This window comes from Lissotriton helveticus, chromosome 5_1, assembly GCF_964261635.1.
Source record: "Lissotriton helveticus chromosome 5_1, aLisHel1.1, whole genome shotgun sequence".
Classification (NCBI taxonomy): domain Eukaryota; kingdom Metazoa; phylum Chordata; class Amphibia; order Caudata; family Salamandridae; genus Lissotriton; species Lissotriton helveticus.
This window is the reverse complement of record NC_136065.1, coordinates 1,478,575,843-1,478,594,716: the sequence shown is the minus strand read 5'-3', so window position 1 is coordinate 1,478,594,716 and position 18,874 is coordinate 1,478,575,843. Positions and strand designations below refer to the sequence as shown.

General features: G+C 47.3%; 1 protein-coding gene across 4 annotated transcripts in view; it reads left to right on the top strand.

Annotated features, from left to right (window-relative positions):
• Window positions 1–18,874, top strand: part of ST7L (suppression of tumorigenicity 7 like) — a 1,501,068-nt gene that overhangs the window by 237,577 nt on the left and 1,244,617 nt on the right. For all 4 annotated transcript variants that reach the window (XR_013594902.1, XM_078644468.1, XM_078644466.1 and 1 more), the window contains exon 5: window positions 9,047–9,162. Coding sequence is in view for 3 of the 4 variants with exons in the window: in XM_078644466.1 (XP_078500592.1) it covers window positions 9,047–9,162 (116 nt within the window). In the remaining variant the exon portion in view is untranslated. The remainder of the gene's footprint in view (window positions 1–9,046; window positions 9,163–18,874) is intronic.

Here is an 18,874-nt window from a genome sequence, read left to right as displayed (position 1 = left end):
ACTCGAAGAGTCCCTCATCAGTGATGAAGGCCGTCTTTTTTCTATCCTCCTCACGTAATGGCACCTGCCAGTATCCCTTGGTCAAATCGATGGTTGTTATGTATACTGCATCACCCAATTTCTCAATCAGCTCGTCGACGCGTGGGATGGGGTACGCGTCGAACGTAGATATAGAGTTCAGGGCCCTGAAGTCCATACAGAACCGTATTGTTCCATCCGGTTTGGGGACCATCACTATCGGCGAGGCCCAGTTGCTGGTAGACGGTCTTATCACCCCCAGGTCCAACATGTCCTGGACCTCACGTCTCACCGCCTCACGTCGGGCCGCTGGGATCCTGTAGGGCCGTTGTTTCACGATGTGTCCAGGTGTTGTGTCGATGCGATGTTCACCCATCTGCGTCTTGCCGGGCATATCGGAGAAGATGGGGAAAAAGGGGAGCAAGGCTGTCCTCAATTCGTGTCTCATGGCCTCCGACAGGTTGGGATTCACCACTAGCTGTTTGATGGTGGATTCCTCCTTACTTTTATTGGGAATCGTCAGATGGGCGCTGCTGGGGGGAGCACCGATCCACTTCTTTAATATGTTGATGTGGTAGGTTTGAGTCCGGGACGGGGAAAGCCGCATCCTATAGGTGGTATCCCCAATGGCCTCCATCACTTCATAGGGTCCGGTCCATTCGTTTTTATTCGTTATGGACGGCAATAAAACGAGGGCCCACTCCCCCACCTTCAATCTTCTCAGTCTGGTTCCCCGGTCGTAGTATTTCTTTTGTTTTTTTCTCTGTTGTTCAAGGTTGGTATAGGCCAGGTTCCTGAGTTTCCCTAGTTTGGACCGCAGTTGGGCGGTGTATTCCAAGGGCAGGGTTTTTTCCTGTTCTTCTTGTGTTTCCCAGGCGGTCTTCGTGATTTCCAGGAGAGTTCTGGGAAGTCTCCCATACAGCAACTCGAAAGCAGAGCATTCCAAACTGCTCTGCTTCTGTGCCCGCAGTACGTACAAAGCCAACGGTAATAGGCGGTCCCAGGCCGGTCCTTCGGAGGTCAGCATTTTCTTTAACGTCATCTTCAGCGTCTGGTTATACCTCTCGACGAGTCCGTCGGTCTGGGGATGATATACGGACGTCTTTAGGTGACGTATGTCTAGCGTCCTACATACCTCGTTCATGAGGCGGGAGGTAAACGGTGTTCCTTGGTCGGTGACGACCTCTTTTGGGAATCCTACCCTCGAAAACAGCTCCACAAATCTCTCGGCTATGTTGGCAGTTGTGGGTGACCGTAAGGGGAACGCTTCTATGAACCTTGTCGCGTAATCCACTATCACCAACGCGTACAGGTGGCCTCTAGGAGATTTCGGTAGAGGGCCGATGAGGTCCATGCCTACCTGTTCGAACGGTACCCCTACTATGGGCATGGGGTGTAAGGGAGCTGCCGGGGGTCTGTGAGTATTCCTTCTCTGGCAGATCTCGCATTTGCGACAGTAGTCCTGCACATCACGGTATATCCCAGGCCAGTAGAAATGCCGAATGATGCTCTCCGTGGTCTTCTCCTTTCCGGCATGCCCTGCCGTAAGGTGAGCATGCGCGAAAAACAGCACCTGCTCCCTAAAGGACAGCGGGACCAATAACTGTAGGTCTGTCCCCTCTGCTGCTTCTCGGTATAGAAGGTCTTTTTGTATCAGGAATCTTGGAAAGCGAGGGGTGGGGTCTTCACTTGCTGTCTGTGCAGCCTCCCCAGGCATTATATAAAGTCCTGTCTTCTGACTGTGCGAAGCGAAAACTGCGGTCAAGGACCCAGGGTTCGGTGGTGACCAAAGCGGACTGGGGATCCGTCTCTGACAAGGGGTCTGATAGGATTCTTCGGAATAAATCCAAAAAGTCTGGGTTGTCTACGCCTAGGATCATGTCCTCAGGGAGGGATGGCATTACCCCCACTTTCACCTTACAAACCGGTAGGCCTTTCGGACAAACAGATACGTGGGCAACGGGGTATGGTTTGATGTCCCCGTGTACACAACGTATGTGAACCATCATATCCGGTATGTACTGGGTGGGGAGAATAAACCTTTCTTGGACTACTGACTGTCTGCAACCCGAGTCTAGAAGGGCCTTCATGGGGAGTCCGTTCAGGGTTATACTCACATAAAAAGAGGTTCCCAACTCAGCGGAGTATAGGACGGTCTTCGGTAGATAGCCCACCTCCATGGGCACTTCGGTCTGTCTTTTCCGAGGACATAGGCGGGCGATGTGGCCCCACTCGCCACAGTCGAAACACTGCGGCCCACGTTGGACGGGGACCTCCATCCGAGGCAGTTGTGGTCTGAAAGGTTCGGGTGCAGGACGGGTTTTTCTCTCGGTTTTGCAAGGGGGAGGAGGTCTGATGTTTTTCTCCTGTTCCCACCCGATGCTTCTAGGCTGGGCTCTGGCAGAAGTGGCGGCCATTTCAATGGCTTGTTCCACTGTGAGTCCCGAGTGCTGCCTCAGCCACCTCTGGGTCCCGTAAGGTAGTGCCTCCATAAACTGTTCAATATAGACCCGAGCCAGTACTTCTTCTTTGGTGCTGCTTTCGGGCTTTAGCCATTTATCCGCCATCATCTTCAGGCGAAAGAAAAGGGTCTTGGGGTTTTCGCCGGGGATCCCCTTCTCTTTGCGGAACCGGACCCGGTAAGCCTCCGAGTCCAACCCCAAGTGATCTAGGATAATGTTCTTGATCAGCGCATAAGGGGCGTTCCCAGTAGGATTCGCAACCTGGTAAGCGAACTGGGCCTCTCCAGTCAGTAACGGCGCCAAGAAGAAGGGCCACTTTTCTTCCGGCCATCCCAGCGCTCGGGCTGCGCGCTCAAAATTCATCATGAACGCGTCGGGGTCTTCTCCTTGGACGTACTTCTGCAGCGCTATTCCGGTTGGGCTGGGAACATGGGCTCTGCTTTCCAGGGGTCCGACACCACTTGAGGGTGCCGTGACTTTCATCATGTTTTCCATCTGGGCTGATATGGTAGCCTTGAACATGTCCCGGTCTGCCTGGGCAGACGTCATCTGCCTCTCCACAGCCCATTCCAGCTTCTCCTGCCCCTTGATAATATGCTGCATCAGGGCGTCCATCTCGGTATTGCAGACGGACTGGGATGTTGATCCCACTTCTGACACCACTTGTAAGGGGGCAGGGTCAGGGGGTGTGGTATCAAGCGAAACAGAGTCAGGGAACAGTGCTCGTAAAGAAGGTTTTATTTTTAGATACGCTTTTCTTCTTTTGCTAGTCTCTCTCAGTTTTGCGAATTCGCTTGACTCCGTTTTGACTCTCCGAGGGAACGCCGAGTACTCCAGGCTGAGGCTGTCTTTGCCGATGGACTGGCTCGCTCTGTCTGGTCTTGCCGGTGGAAAGGGTTGGCTCCGCTGGTTCACTGGCCGTTCTCCGACCGGACCCAAAAGGAAGACAGGAGAAAGCGTAGGTCAAAGGGGCGTTCCAAACAATAGCAACAGGGCCGGGGTGAGGGAAACCAAGTGTGCCGTTATATACAGGGCCTGCAGTGCTCGTGAAGGGAAAGGGACACAGAGGCTTTGGATATATACAATGGCTACAGGGTCTCTAGCTGTCCGCTACGTCCCACCCAGCCTGCTACTTTGCCCCGTACCTTGTGCAGCCACGTTCCTCCCGTGGAACCGTGGCAGGACGGGTCGCGGAATCGGTGGCCTCCTGGCTTGATGGAAACAGCTGGGCTCCGCTCGTCGTCGTCCTCCTCGATCTGCTGCTCGTCGGGTCTTCTCTCCGTCTCTACTCCAGTACTCCGTCCACCTTCTGGGAATCGCCGTCCGTCGTCTTGGAGTGTCTTCCGGCTTTTAACCCCGCGTCGTCATCAGGGGGCGGGGCCATGGGTCTCCGTGTTCCAGAGTTAAAGGGACCCTGCACCATTCCCTCCTGGTCGTACCACACCGTGTCCGCCTCTGTGGGAAGCCAGTACTCAGGATCGGTGTCGGCAGTCTGTGTATGTGGAACAGAAAGGGGAGTCAAAGGTATGGCGGACCACCAGTCCGTAGCAATTCCCTGTTCCATGTCGGGGGCCCCCACCGCCCCGTCACATAGGGTTACTGAACTACTTTTGAACAAAGGCAATAGTAATGTAAATGAAGGTGTAAGTTTGTATGTTAATGTTGTGTTATCCTTATCAGTATATTGGTTACAACAAAAAAGTATGTCCAGTGGTAGCAGATGCTGCACAGAGCCTTGCACACCTTCACCCAGAGTCTTCAGAGCTGTACTAGAAGGTCTCTTTAGAAACGGATACGTTGCTCTGTGTCTTGTTTTTCGATTTAGAATAAGGCTGGTATGTTTAAGAATGGGAGTTAAAATTCCAAACATTAATGATACTCTTATCCAAATGGACCCCTATCGCTGGGTACACATAACAAGGATTGATGCCGGGGCTTGTGAGAGACGTTGAGAATTAACAACTTTTAATAGCTCCCCACGCAGTATTTCAAAGTGTTATTCAAGGGTTACAGATGAGAGACAACTTCACACAATTTCATCTATCAAAAGGCGCCTGTTCGTATAAGCTCAGAAGTTCTTGATTTGTTGTCAGTCTTGTCATAATAAAGCTATAACTTGTCATCAACGTGTGAGAATTTGATACCTTGTAAAGTTAATGATCAGAACATAGGCACCTATTTTTTAATTGTTGGCTGCACTATATAATTCTAGTGTATATTGCCACATTTCTTTATGTCCATGCTATGTAATGTACTCCGGTTTTGAAAGTATTGGTATTTATGCAATGGTTACCACCCCTGATGGAATGCCGAAATACCTTCTAAATGGGCAGCACCCTACTATTGATTTAGTCACGCATAATGGTTATAGTTAATCATGTTTCTTTTGGTGTCATGCAATATGCAGGAATTATTCTCATGCACATTTTGTGACCATTTTGTGCCATCCCATATTTGAGTGTTAATTTCATGTATTCAAGTTAATGGTCTATGCTGCAGTAGTAATACTGTCATGCTTACTTATACTAGCTGTCATGCTGTTTGTAATCTAGTTGGCTTGTCATTTGTGACAGTTCTTCATAACATTATTTGTGAGGATATATTTTGTTACATAGGAACATTGATTATAAGGAGTCTGTAACAAAGGAGCAACTGAGGATCAACCCTTTGGAGCCACTGTCCAATCCACAAATGAGTATTATATGAATTCTACTCATGAGCAAGAGAGGTGCAACCGAAAAACAAGACACTGGAGTCCCTGAAGCGACGGAGGCACATCCCATTAAGGCATTGTTAAATCATCAAAGAGTATTATATGGAATACTCAAGAGCAACAATATCACAACCTATTTGAGGCACTGTTAAAACAGTACAGGTTATTCAAGCCTGTGAGCGACAGAGGAGCAACAGAAAAGCCACCCACTATTAACCCCACACAGACATGCATATAATGTGCACTGCACCAACAGAGGAGCAACCAATTGGAGACACTGTTAAATTGTCAAGGATGATGGTATCAAGTCTGCCCATGAACAATGGAATAGCAACAAATTGCAGAACGGTTAAAGCATCAAAGTTGGTCAACCATGATTGCGTGGACAGGGTTTCAAGTAGGTAGAGGAGAGAGGAAGAGAAAGGGGTTATGGTTAATGATGCATCTGGTGAAGAAGCCACAGGAAGATACCCTTAATTAACTTTCCATCTCTGCTTGTCACCCTGGCCCCAGGCTCAAATAGGTGGAGTGGGGGAGACCAAAGAAAAGAAAGGGTGGGACTAGGAGTTAAGGGACAAAAGAGGAAAGGTGGGGGAGGGTAAAGGAAGTGGATTGGAGAAAAATGGAGTTCAAGTATAACAAAGAATGATCAATTAAAAGGAGAGAAAGGCGTAGAAACAAATACAAAATATGACTGAAATTTAAGAGGTGGTTGTTCTTTGCCAGCTCTTTTCTAGGAGGCCGTTGTTGATGATGTCCTTTTGGTTTTCAAAATGGTGGCTAATAGGTTTTTTCATTAAGGGGTGTGGCGCTTCTTTTGAGATCATTATAGGCGTTAACAGGGGAAACTGGTAGATTCCCCACAGATAGTCGGTCACCCTTTGACCCCCTCAACCCTTGGATTCAAGGCATTGGGACAGCCTGGGGAATGTGTAGACAAAAGTCTGGAACCTTGGCACATGGGGTACTCGGACTTGAACAATTAGCCAATCACAGCACAGCAAGGAACAGCCATCTTAGAACACTCTACCGACCCCGCCCTGGAAAAGGTCACCAAGAAGACTTTTAGTCAAAAAGTGATCATCTTTGCCTTACCATTTATAGACCTAAGAATATGTTGCTTAGACACCTGTCGGGATACAGAACTGAATGACCGATGGCCCCCTTGCGCAGCAGTGTGGAGATTTCCTCATTGATCAGGTGAGCATCGCAACATGTGAAACAAATGGGACGAGGGTGACTCTCTTGCCAAGGGTGGGTGAAAAAATTGATATGAAACCCTTGAACTGTCTGTAAGACCCATGCATCTGACGTAATGGCTGCCCAGGCGTCCCGGAAAGCCGCTAAACGACCCCGATACGGACCTGGTCCACCGGTAAAGCACTCACCATTGGAATGCCACTTCCGGCGTTGTTCTTGAATCCTCCGCGGCCCCTGAAGTGCTGGCCTCTTGTTGGGTAGAAGTTATTATAATTTGCGTTGGAATTGTATTGTCCATGACCAGAGCCTTATTCCCTGGGGTGATTCTGTTGGACACCACGGCGGACCGAGCGGGCCCAGCTAGCCCCGTGGAAAACCGGGGGTTGAAGACCCTTTTAATATTGGATTGGGCCTTACCCAAGGAGGTAAAAGTAGCCACAAATTTTCCCAATTCTTTCACGAATGTGTCCCCAAAGAGACCAACTGCGCCCGCCTCCGAAGAGGCCAGATCTCCTAGCTTGGGGTCTAATTTAATAAACAAGGAGCGGCGTTGCTCTGTTGACATGGCACAATTTGCGTTGCCCATAAAGATAATGGCCCAATGTGCCCAGTTCGACAACAGCTCCGGTAAGATAGGGGATCCTGACACCTTTGCTTTCTCTGCCATGTTCAAAATGTTGGTCAAGGGGCCATTGGCTTCAAGAAGCTTATCCTGGCATGAGCGCCATGACCTATCTATGCCCTTGCGAGGGTCTTTCATATATTTGGCCAGAAAGGTGGCCATCTTGGAGTCTAACTCCGGGGTGAAAGCAACTTTCCCTTTAAGAATAGGCCTCAGGCACTCCGCTCAAAGGCAACCCTGAGCCTCCTTTTCTAGGGGCTTGCGGAGGCGACCTGCGACAAACATGGCCACCTGGTCGCCAGGAGCCCAAGCAGCTGAGCGGGGATAGATGATCTCTTCCGGGTCCAACATACCCGAGTCCTGCTCCGGTGCTAAAGGAGGGAGAATCATCAGGCGCCATGGGCGTGAAGTGCCTGCCTCGTCCTCCGAGTCCTCATCAGGCTCCTGAGACGCCTGATCCTTGTTTCCTTGGGGCTCGGGAGCTGGAGGAGGGGGGCGGGGAGGGGGAATTCCCTTGCGCTAGGAAAGTAGTCTTAAGACGCGCAAACAAGTCCTTATCCACCCCTTCAAAACCCTTCTTTTTGGGGGTGGAGGGCCTTAACTTTTCTAGAGATCCAATGAAGTTGCGGGCTGTACAGCGTGTGCATGCGCTAATTTGGCACACTCCTGAACAATCCTGTCTGACAGATGTTGCTCCATAGGCCCCACCACTTCGTTCACCACTCTGTAAATGGAGGAGTCTACAGCATTCTAGAAATCGGCATCCCACTAAATTTACACCTGGGAATCCTTCTCCTAATATGTAGTCTTTTGTGCCTCCATTATTTAACAGGTCAACCTCTGCAGGTGTTAAAACGGGGGGGGAAACGCAACTTTAAAGGCCGAGTGCACTAATATCTTGGGATCTAGGAATAAACCAGACAATATCAGTGGCAGACCAGAGGACTGCGATATTTTGGGTAGACCCAAGGCCCGCAATCAAGCTTGCACATACCTTCGCATGCGAGCCCTCAAGAGTGCCCCTGACCGGGTTTGTTGTCTCACAGCGCGCTGTCAATAATATCAGGAAAAGTGCAAATTCAAATCGCCCACAGGCGTCACCGCGGGTTCAGCCCGCAATACAGACCCCTGCCGGGGCGTGAATAAATGATTGAATGCTGGGAAAAATACAGACCCGGGTTGGGCGTACGTGTAGGCCGCGGGAACAAGGCTTGTGTTACACGTCTCCTGCAGCGTGGCTCCTCCTATGATGCACCGCGAGGCAGAACCAGCAAGACGAGCAAGTCCCCCTAGCAGCCCTCTCAAGCACCGCAACGACAATGACGCCGGCTGCATAAGGAGCAAGAAATGCCCCCGTGGCCGGATCAGGGACCTCAAAGGGAAAAAAATACAAGACAAAGCCCAGAATGAGAAATAAACCGCCCCCAGGCAACACGGTTTAACACGTGTCCCACGGGAGCTAAATACAGTTAAAACCACAGACAATCAATGGGATATCTCAGAGAACAAGAAAAAACAACTTAACTGGACTATGTACCGACTATGGTCTATGGACACTATGAAAGGACTGTGTTTTCGTATATCTAAAGAACTTATAAATACGTCTTTCTGGGCTGCTATAAGCTTTTGATGTTAATAAAGCGGAGAAAGACAAAGCTATATTCTGACATAGAATTGTACTTATGCTAAATGTGAACTGCTCATAATAGTGCCTTGTAGAACTTGAAATGATTTTTGTAAAAATTGATTATGAAACATTAAAAACAGTTTTTTTGTGCTCAAAATATACTTTCTCCTACTAATTGTAGTTAACCTGTGGGTAGGTTATTAAACAGGGTAAACAAGGGTTTACCTTTAATTTAATTTTCTAGAAATTAATATTCATTTTTATGTAAAATGCATTTTTATTAGTGTCTAGATTTTAATGTGTCTTTGCACATAACAGATTTATTTATTGTCTGAATTCCGAAAAATGCTTAGGCGCTGCTTGTGCATATTTCAAACATTTACTATACATATGTTTTTTTCAAGGTACACATGGGTGACCGGGAAAGAACCTCTCACTTATTACGATATGAATTTATCTGCTCAAGATCATCAGACCTTTTTCACCTGTGACACAGACTCTGTTCGACCCTCCGATACAGGTACACAGTGTGTTTCTTGTTAGGTCTCGCACGTGCACAGCTGCCATCTGTGTTTTTATTGCTGTAATCATGCTCCTCTGCTCGCACTCCCCCTCCCTTTTCCCCCTCCTCTTCCTCAGTTTCATTTGTGCCTTCTATCACTGTGAATGCTTCTGCTTCCACCAGGCACACACACTGTCTTCTAGCTGTGAATCATGCTCCTCTGCTCGCACTCCCCCTCCCTTCTCCCCCGCCTCTTCGCCAGTTTAATTTGTGTCTATCACTGTGAATGCACCTGCTTCCACCAGGCACACACACCATCAGTCGTCAGTGCACGCTTTCACCAGGCACACACACCACCAGCCGTCAGTGCACACTTCCACCAGGCACACACACCACCAGCCGTCAGTGCACACTTCCACCAGGCACACACACCACCAGCCGTCAGTGCACGCTTCCACCAGGCACACACACCACCAGCCGTCAGTGCACGCTTCCACCAAGCACACGCACCACCACACCACCAGTGCACGCTTCCACCAGTACACACACCACCAGCTGTCAGTGCACGCTTCTGTAGTGTAGTTCCTATATTTCCAATAGGCTCTGCGCATTGGAATAATATACACTATAGATTTGACATATGACTGAGGTCAGTATGTCTCTATCGAGTGTACTAAACCTAATTGTGAGTGCCAGCTAGCTCAGAGGTCACTAGAAACGTACTCGAATACACAAGAAAGGATTAGTTTCTGACAACCGCATAAACATGACAACTTTGTTTCCCCAAGAATAAAAACGTATCTTAAGAGTCGTGGAAACAATAGATAACTATTTTACTCAGTCAAACGTGTATGCTTCGTTTCTACAGAGCTGCATAAAAATAGACAGACGGGCGTTTCAATTAAAGGGGGTTAATTGAACAGTCTTCTTTCTCATGCAAGAGAGGTGAACTACTACAATCGTTAGACAGAATGCAAAGTATAATGCGTACAGCGTAAACAGATATATATAATAATACTGTAATAGCATTGTCTGGTGCTATGACATATAAAAATACATACATAAAGAACACAGGCTAAAATACTCAACTGGTGCTTCTAAAATACGCCTACCCCAGTGTACCTAACCTAGGTCTAGTACGAGGGAGGAAGTAAGTGTTGTCTTTAGCATAGGTTTAGTTTTGACAAGAATTGCCAAAGGTTTCCATAGGTTCTAATCAGCTCCATGTTTTACCTTAGAATGAGAGAGGTTGGTATCTCTTTCACGGACTTGATTTCCCAACACCCCGCAAAGGGGAGTCAGAAACACTTAAGCTAGATTTCTCGGCAGAGGATGACAGCTTCTGATCAGTGCGTCAGCTGGAGAGTTGGCTTCCTTCGTTACTTGCTGTAGCGAGCTGTGTCGTGCAAGTAGGTAGTCGAACTGCACCGAACCACACCGTGCTTTGCCATAGCAAATGAAGGTATATTTATACCTTGAAGGTGTATAGGAATGCCAGCTTTGACGTTAAGTCGGGCATATGAACGTCATGAATGAGCCCCTAAGGAATAGATGTTCAAGCATAATAACTGAGTTCTTGGAAAAATCAATATTCAAGCAAGGGGAAGTCCCTAACGGCTTAAGAGTCTGGTTTACAAAGAAATCATTGTGACGTAGATGAACGGATGGAAGTAGCTATGCCTGTATTTGGGTAGCATGGGCTATGCCTAAATAAGGGCTTGATTTCTATGCCTGTATAAGGGCAAGGCGAATTGTACCTATATAAGGGCATGAATTGGGAAATTCATTCGGAATCTAAAATCGAACACAGCACTCACTCCACTTTCTTATGTACGACTCTTACTAAATGCTAAGTTCTAAACATGTATAAACATATCTAAAAACTATCCGTACAACAAGTGTTTAAAACCCACCCAAAATACATAAAAATGCATTGGTACTGGTTGTACACAAACGAGCATTGATGCTGTACGCATTTAAAGCAATGTTTCATTCTAAGCATACAGTTTACATTTGAAATTCTAACTGAATGAATCATGAAAATATACATTTATGAAATGGCTCATAAATACAGAAGAAAAAGTGCCGAAACCATTTCATGTCAGATTTACATAAAACTGTTTGTATGTGGACATGGTCAAATATTGTCTCTGGAGTTATTCAAAGAATTCTTGTTCTCTATGAATAGTTCTACTTTAAGCAGATTACTTGTGCCCAAAAATGAAAAATACAAATTTAGAAACAAAAATTAATCCTAGGAAAAAGAGTTCCAAAGATAGTACCTTGTTTTGAAAAAATGAAGGTCAAATTCAAAGTCTCTCAGAACACTGTTTGCCAAATTCAAAAGTCAGTGTTAGGGTTTGGAGAAAACATGAAATCTTCTAAGTCTGTTGACAAAAAATCATCTACCATTGTAGGTGAAAGTTGGATTACCTCGTTTAGAAGAATAACTGCACATAGATGTGAAGCATCGCCGTCCGCATTGGTTGCATTAGAAATGTTCGAATCAGATGGTACCTGTGCGCCTGTTTCTCGTACCTCAGCAGTTGCAATTTGCGTCTGTGAGATCTCAATGAATGTCGTCATCAGGATTGGTAGCCGCTGGGGACAGCACAGTGCATGAGCAGTTACTGCTTCAAGCAAAGTATCAACATCCGCTGGCACGGCTGATGGGAGTGTGAGACATGTGTCTAACACGCATTCTTCTCCGCATAGCAGGCAGTGTAGAACAGATAAGATACAATCTTGCCAAATTGGTCTGAATGACAGAAACCATGTGGTATTTAATTCTCTTAGACGAGTGTTACAGGTGCGGGAGGAATGGGCAGGAGGCAAGTTCTTGTTACACAGGGTTTTATTGTAGCAAACAGGTAATCAGAGCAAGTCTTCCTGGAAGGGACAGTTCTGTGAGGGGACCGGCTTCTATCCGACCTTCGGCGTGGTGGCTTAAAAGTCTCACTTCTCCTCTTCCCTTCGTGGCTTCTCCGTGGTGTCACCTCGTCGACTTCCGTCTTGCCTCTCGGTGTAAACAAACAAGATAGGCTGTCAGGGGAGTGCTCGGAATATATCCAGTTGCCAAGGGAAAAGGGAGTGTGGAAGCAAAACCCGTGTCATACTCCCTGGACGTCCGTCTTGTGAAGGGAATCAGTGCAAAGGATAGGGATACCGGGATAGGGAATACCAAGGTTTATCCGGTAGACCCGCCCTTTCCACCAACCCAGCCCCTGATCTTGCTTCGTACCTGGGCTAGCCACACACCTCCCCCGGGTGAGTGGCTGGGCGGCTCGTGGGGACGTTGGCCTCCAGGCGTTCTCTCCGTCTCCTGCGCCGCTTCTCCTCTTGTCACCGCTTCCTCCCTTCGTCTTCCCGACTCCACCGAACTCCTCTCGTCGCTCCGCTTCCGTCTCTCTCCACACACCCACTCTCCGGGTGAACAAGCACACCTCCTCCGGAGCTCCTTCCGCATTTGACGTTAAGGCGTCCTCAGGTAGGCCCGCCCACTCTGCATTCAGCTGCGAGTTAAAGGGCCAGTGTAGTCCATCCTCGTCCGGCGATCCCGCTCCATAGTCCGCCTCCGAAATGTTATTCTGTGGAGGGCAGAGAAGAAGGGGGAGGGGGTTTTAAGTTGAGCAAACCCCTTGAGGATCCCCAAGTTCTGTGTCAGGGGGGGCGCCGTTACGCCTCGTTACAACGAGGTAGTCCCAAAATTTGGACGATGCGCTCACGACACTTCATCACCAGTAGAGTTGTCTCCATGGAGAACTGGGTGTCGCTGGTGAATTGGCTTGCCATATCGCAGCAGTAGGAGCAAAATTAATATCCCTGCAGCGAGTCCCAAAATGAGTGGCAGTCCGCCAAACACAGAGTGCACGAAGTTTGGAAATATTCCTAGGACTGCTTCAAAAGGTGCTAACAGTCCCGAAAATATGGTCTTAAATACATGTACAATACCGCTCGTATCAGACATGTTTAAGATACGACTTAACATTTCTGAGAAATGTATAGGGCAGTTTGTAGTTAAGAGGGCATGTATCTCGGCAGTAGTCCTTGCGACTTGCTGATCATAGGCTTCTTTGGCCGAGGTCAGTGGCACAGTTTGTTGCAAATTAATGGCTTTCATTCTGCTTAATGTATCAATTCGTATAGAAGAGATGTTAGGTAAAGGCCAAAAAGGCGACTCCCTGTCTGTCTTGGTTTTAGGAAACAATACTTGCATACAGCAAGTGACCCTGGCTGACACAGTTACTAGATATGGTATACCTGGCGACATGCCACAGCAGCTGTGATCATTCAACATGAGGTAACTCCCATTCGAGAGTTGTCCAAAAATTGGATCAATCTCTGCAGCTGGTCATCCTTGCAGGTGGCAGTATAAATTGTCAGAGGAACCATCGCAGGCCCCGTGTAAGTTTATACCCTGAAAAGGAGAGAACCGCTTGGTGCGTTTTCACAGTTTTCCCGCTAAGAAACACTTCACGTCCCGCAATCCAACATCAATGTGTGTACGGTAATTCCCATGATGTCTTGATGTATACTTTACCCAACCTTTCATATGTGACTGCTGGTATGTGTTTTAGACAATACTGAAAATGGAAAATTGTAACAGGCAGAGTGATTGTTCCATGTATTATCCATTCAATAGCTGGTTTTTCTGCTACTGTAAATGGCAATCTTTCCAGTTTTTCAATGCTCAGCACCGTATAGTCTGCTCCCCTTTGTGCCAATTTGATCTGTTTATCAGTGAGATTGAATTCTGAAAACAGTGACGTAGTATTGATTAAACGCCAAGGCACATAGCCTGAACGAAGGTTTTGCAATGTCCAGCCTAATAGCATGATAGAACATAGTTGCGACTGACCAAGTTGCAGCATGACCAAGTCCTGTTCCATGATGTCTATGGCAGAAGACACTATGCTGTCCAATGAATATATCCTGGACGACAGAGTTGTTAACCCATTGTCAACCACAGAGAGAGTTTTCTCTAAATAATACAATCAATTTCTCAAATTATTTCTGCAGTCTCTGCTTGCGCAATCTCCCATGCTTCATTATAAGCAGCCTAGATACTGGCATATATAAAACGTTTATGACGCACTGTTCTTGGTCCTAGCAAGAATTCCCTAAGATCAGCGCCATCTTTTAGTACAGATAAGTGTTGCTTTACATCCTTAAGTGTAGATCTTTGTAGCCAATCCCAATCAAAGCAGAGCTCTCCTACACTGTATGTTGTTACTATTCCTGGATGCTGTCTTTGAACAAATCTTGGGTCTGGCCTATTGGATGTGAAACCCTGTGTTTTGTTCAGGAACCTATCTTGACAGTTGTTTGTGGGCCAGATTAACCTTTCATTCTAATCGGGATCTGTTCTGTTGTGAAGCAAAATAGTATGTACGTCGACCTCCCCCTCTGAAGTGCTATCATCCTGAAGTGTAGGTGTAGGGTATGGACAGATTGTACATGTCTTTAATCTTGGCTAACCCAAGGCAAGACGTCTGTTGGACAGTGTCATTCAAAAACATAATTTGCTCAGGGATTATACAGGCTCTAAACCATGGGTACTCATAGTACGGACCGCGGGCCGTCAGCGGCCCGGCAAGCCTTCCCTGGCGGCCCGCGGACCTTGCAGTAAGTACAGTTTTTAATGCGCAATTAATTAAAATCATTGCAATGTACACACACTTGGTTGACCATTACGTATTAAGGGTGAGGAAATACACAGAGCAGTTAAAAAAACTGAGAAATTATAAATTAATAGAAGAGGCGTCCAGTAGTGTCACCAGGAGATGAGAAAAAAATCAGGCTGGGTCAGAAATCAGATTAGGGGAATTGATGTCTAGAATAAACTTAACAAAACGGGCCGCCAACTGCGGCGATTCTCCCCTCATGCAAGCGTATAGTGCTTCCTGGCAGGTCCTGATGTTAAGAAGAAGCCAAATAGGGCGCAACCAGAAGTTTCTTTGGACTCGGAGTTTTTGGCAAATGCACAGTATGTGAATAAGGTTTTCCTCCTCCTGCTTGCAAAAGCGGCATTGAGACGATGCCTCTTTCCTGTACCCCAGGCCAAACTTGTATGCCATCAGCGGGATTAAACCAAAACGAAATAGCATTAATTGAAGTTTTATATGAACTTTCATAGGAGCTGCCAGATATGGCGGAAGAATTTTCTGGTTGTATAATTTTGAAACCCAGGGGCCATGAAAGAGCTGAGCGACCCGTTGCTCGTCGTGGTCGCTTGATAAAATGTTGATAACATTTTTGCTTGTTTGGTTAGAAGATTTGTTTTCGCCGCAATGGGCAACGAGGATGACCATATGTCCTTTGCTTTGAGGGATTCTAGACATGATGGCAGATATTTGTTCCACGGTGTTTTGTGGTTGCTGAGGACTAACCATAGAACGCTTTTTAAGGAGTGGGGGCTAGCGTGCTTTGTTTTTAAACAATAGTTAATGTAGCGTGCACTCATTATCCATCTCTGGGAGGACAGTCCAAATTCTTTCAGGATGATTGTGCTCTGTCCAACCAATTATTCATTTTGTCCTTGAATATTATTGCACCGAAGGAGATAGTGGGGAGTAATTTTGCGGTAATCAGTTTTATTAGTGGTACTAGATTTTGAGAGTGCAAAGCACTTTTCGTTCTTATAAAGGCCCCTTCCAGGCTACGGGCCACGGCCTGCATTTCGGTTGTGTGCACAGAGGGTCTCCCTTTATGGTCGATCCACACCCCCAGGTACTTATAGGTAGTAACAGTTTCCAGTCTTTTCCCTTCAATGAACCACGTGGTCTTTTTGGTTTTTCCAGATGATATTATCATTGCTTTAGTTTTCGTCACGTTTATCTCAAGCAGGTTCATATTGCAGTACTGAGCAAGGAAGTCGAACAGTCTCTTTAGACCTACCTGGGTTTGATCTAGCAGTATGGTGTCATCTGCATATTGCAGAGTTTGGATCTTTCTTGACTCTATTCTTGGAGGGAAAGGACGAATGCATGACAACCATTTGAGGAGATCTGCGAGGTACAGGTTGAAAAGCATTGGTGCAAGGGTGCACCCTTGCTTTAAACCTCTGGTAGTGTAGATTTTATTGGAGGTCGACCACTTCGATGTGACTCGCACTTTGACCCAGGTGTCAGTATGTAGAGCGATTAATGCTTTCAGTAGCGACTGCGGAATACCCCATCTTACAAGTTTTTCCCACAATTTTGGCCGACTTACGCTGTCAAAGGCTTTTCGAAAATCGATAAAACCAAGATGTAAGGTTTTACCTTTTGCGGCTAAGGTGGATTCCATCAAATGAGCACTGCATATCAGGTTGTCTTCAATGTGGCAGCCTCTCTGGAAACCAGTTTGAGTGAAGGGAACTAGGTTGTTGGTTTCCGCCCACGAGGTGAGTGCTAAGAGAATGCTAGCATATGCCTTCCCGTCAACGTCTAAGAGAGCTATCATCCGATAGTTATCGGGATTAGAGCGCGGTCCTTTCTTGTGAAAGGGTACAAGGAGCGATCCTTGCCAAGACGCCGGGATGGGGCCACCCAGTATTCTGACCTCAAAGAGGGGTGTCAGTATCTGGGCTCATTTTCCAGCAGAGGTTTTAAATACTTGGGTCGGGATTCCATTAGGTCCTGGGGCGCCACCGGAGCGCATTTTCTTTATTATTCTGGTTATGTCAACCGTTAGTGTATTGACAAGGTTGGTGGTTTCTTCCTGGTTGACTGATTTAATTGCGGGTTTATATAGCGCTAGGAAACGACTCCCGGAGGAGTATCTCCACGCTTCGACCGCTGGGGAACCCGTCCTGGCTCACCCTGAGAGATGGTCCCTGATGGGTATCTCTAAGGTGCGACCAAGCATCCCCGGCGGTCTGGGGGGCCGTTGTGAAGATGAGGCAAGCTGATGCCCAGAGTTGCCGAGTGTGGTTTCTGACTAGAGTAGGCACCGAGGCGAGAATTATCGAGTCCGCTGACCCTGGTCCACGACCCTGCCGCGTCGGGAATCGAACCCTGGTCCCGGGCCGTTTTCTGCTTACGGGTCTGCTTGATCGAGAAAGGCTGGGCTGTTGGTTATCTGGCCATATGGAGCTGTGTAAAGCATTTTAACGTAGGTTTCCCAATCCGCCGGAGAGATGTTGGTTGCGGTAGGTGGTTTGGTGGTTTTACTGGCCTTATTAACCCAATTCCAGAATTTCCTGTGATCTTTAGATTTTATAATCTCAAAGGCTTTTGCCCAGTGCTGGTCTTCTTCCAATTTCTTTAGGGCAAAGCGTTCCTTCCTATAAGCTTTCCGCGCAGCTATGATATCCTCCTTCAAAAGTTCGTGATCGTTTTCATTATGAGCAGTTTTTCTTTGTAACTTGTTTAGTTTACTCTTGACAGTTCTTGTATGATGTTGTTGCACTGACAAAGTTGTCATAGTCGGAATGTCCCTAGATCGATTGTTTGGCAGTTTTGAGGGGAAAAGGTCTCTAAAGTCGGTCAATATAGCTTCCCAAGCGGGAGCTGTCGCCTGGATGCAAGCAGCAGGGGAACCTCTGAGCATAAGCTTGTCCACCTCCATTTCGATTGCATCCTGGTTACTTTCTGACCATCGGAGTTTCCTCACACTCTGCAGGCCTGAAGCAGTCCCTATTGGATTTATGTTAGGGCGATGTAGTGGCCCGAGGACAATGCTGCATGTTAAAATGGCGTGATCGCTGTCTGAGGACGGTGTTACCAAGAATTGGGACACCAGATGGAAGGCCATTAGCGATATCCACATGTAGTCTAGAGGGGCCATTCGAGAGGAGGTTATGTGCGAGTAGGCGGCTGGTTGATCTGTAGCCATCCTTCCATTGAGGATGCGCAGGCCGAGATGGTTCAGTTTTGTTGCCAGTTTTATTCCATTCGTGTCCTTTCGCTGGTACTGGGATTTTATCTCCGGAATTGCCCACATTGCGTTAACAGTTGTTATTTGGGAGGATTGGGTAGAGTCAATTTCCGTGAGGTTTGCATTGAAGTCACCCATTATCAGCCACAGGTCAGTTGGATAGAGAACTTCAAGGTTGTTCATTATTGGTAGTAACTTGCTGAAGGTGGACTTGCGCCTCGTTTTTGTTGGATGTAAATAGATGCAGCCAAGGATCATTTTTTGCTTTGATTTCCCCTTTGCCTGGCACTGGATCTCCAAGCTGATAAAGACATGGTCGCCATCCCCGCTGTAGAGCATTTCAATCTTCGTAGTCAAGGAGTTCTTCACGGCAATCAGCACGCCCCCGGATGCGTGGCCGCCCACCTTAGAAGGAGTTGCTATGGATTCTATTACAGTAAAGTCTTCCCAGATGGTATTTTCCAGGGCCCAAGTTTCTTGTAGGGCAAAGATTACATGGGTCTTCTGCGGACCTGAGATTAATCGCTCTGTTTTCTCCTGTGAGAGGCCCCGAATATTCCAAGAACATATGTTTAAATGGTTGACTGTCTCGTGGTTGGGTTTGTGGCCAAACGCAGGTATCGGTGCACTACCCTAACACCTGAGAGAGCCAAGACCAGTCTTCCGATTTATGGGATTTTAATATGCATTTTCGTGGGTCGCCTGATGTGGAGGCGATTACTTGCAGTGGATTCTCAGTCCATGAGACTGTTTTCGGCTCTCGCCGGAAGCCCCGCAGCATCGAGGATGACTGGGATGTATACTTTGCTTGTTTTTGGTCCAATCTGGTATTGGCAGACATAGCTATGTCGGAGAGGTTTTTTAAAAAGGA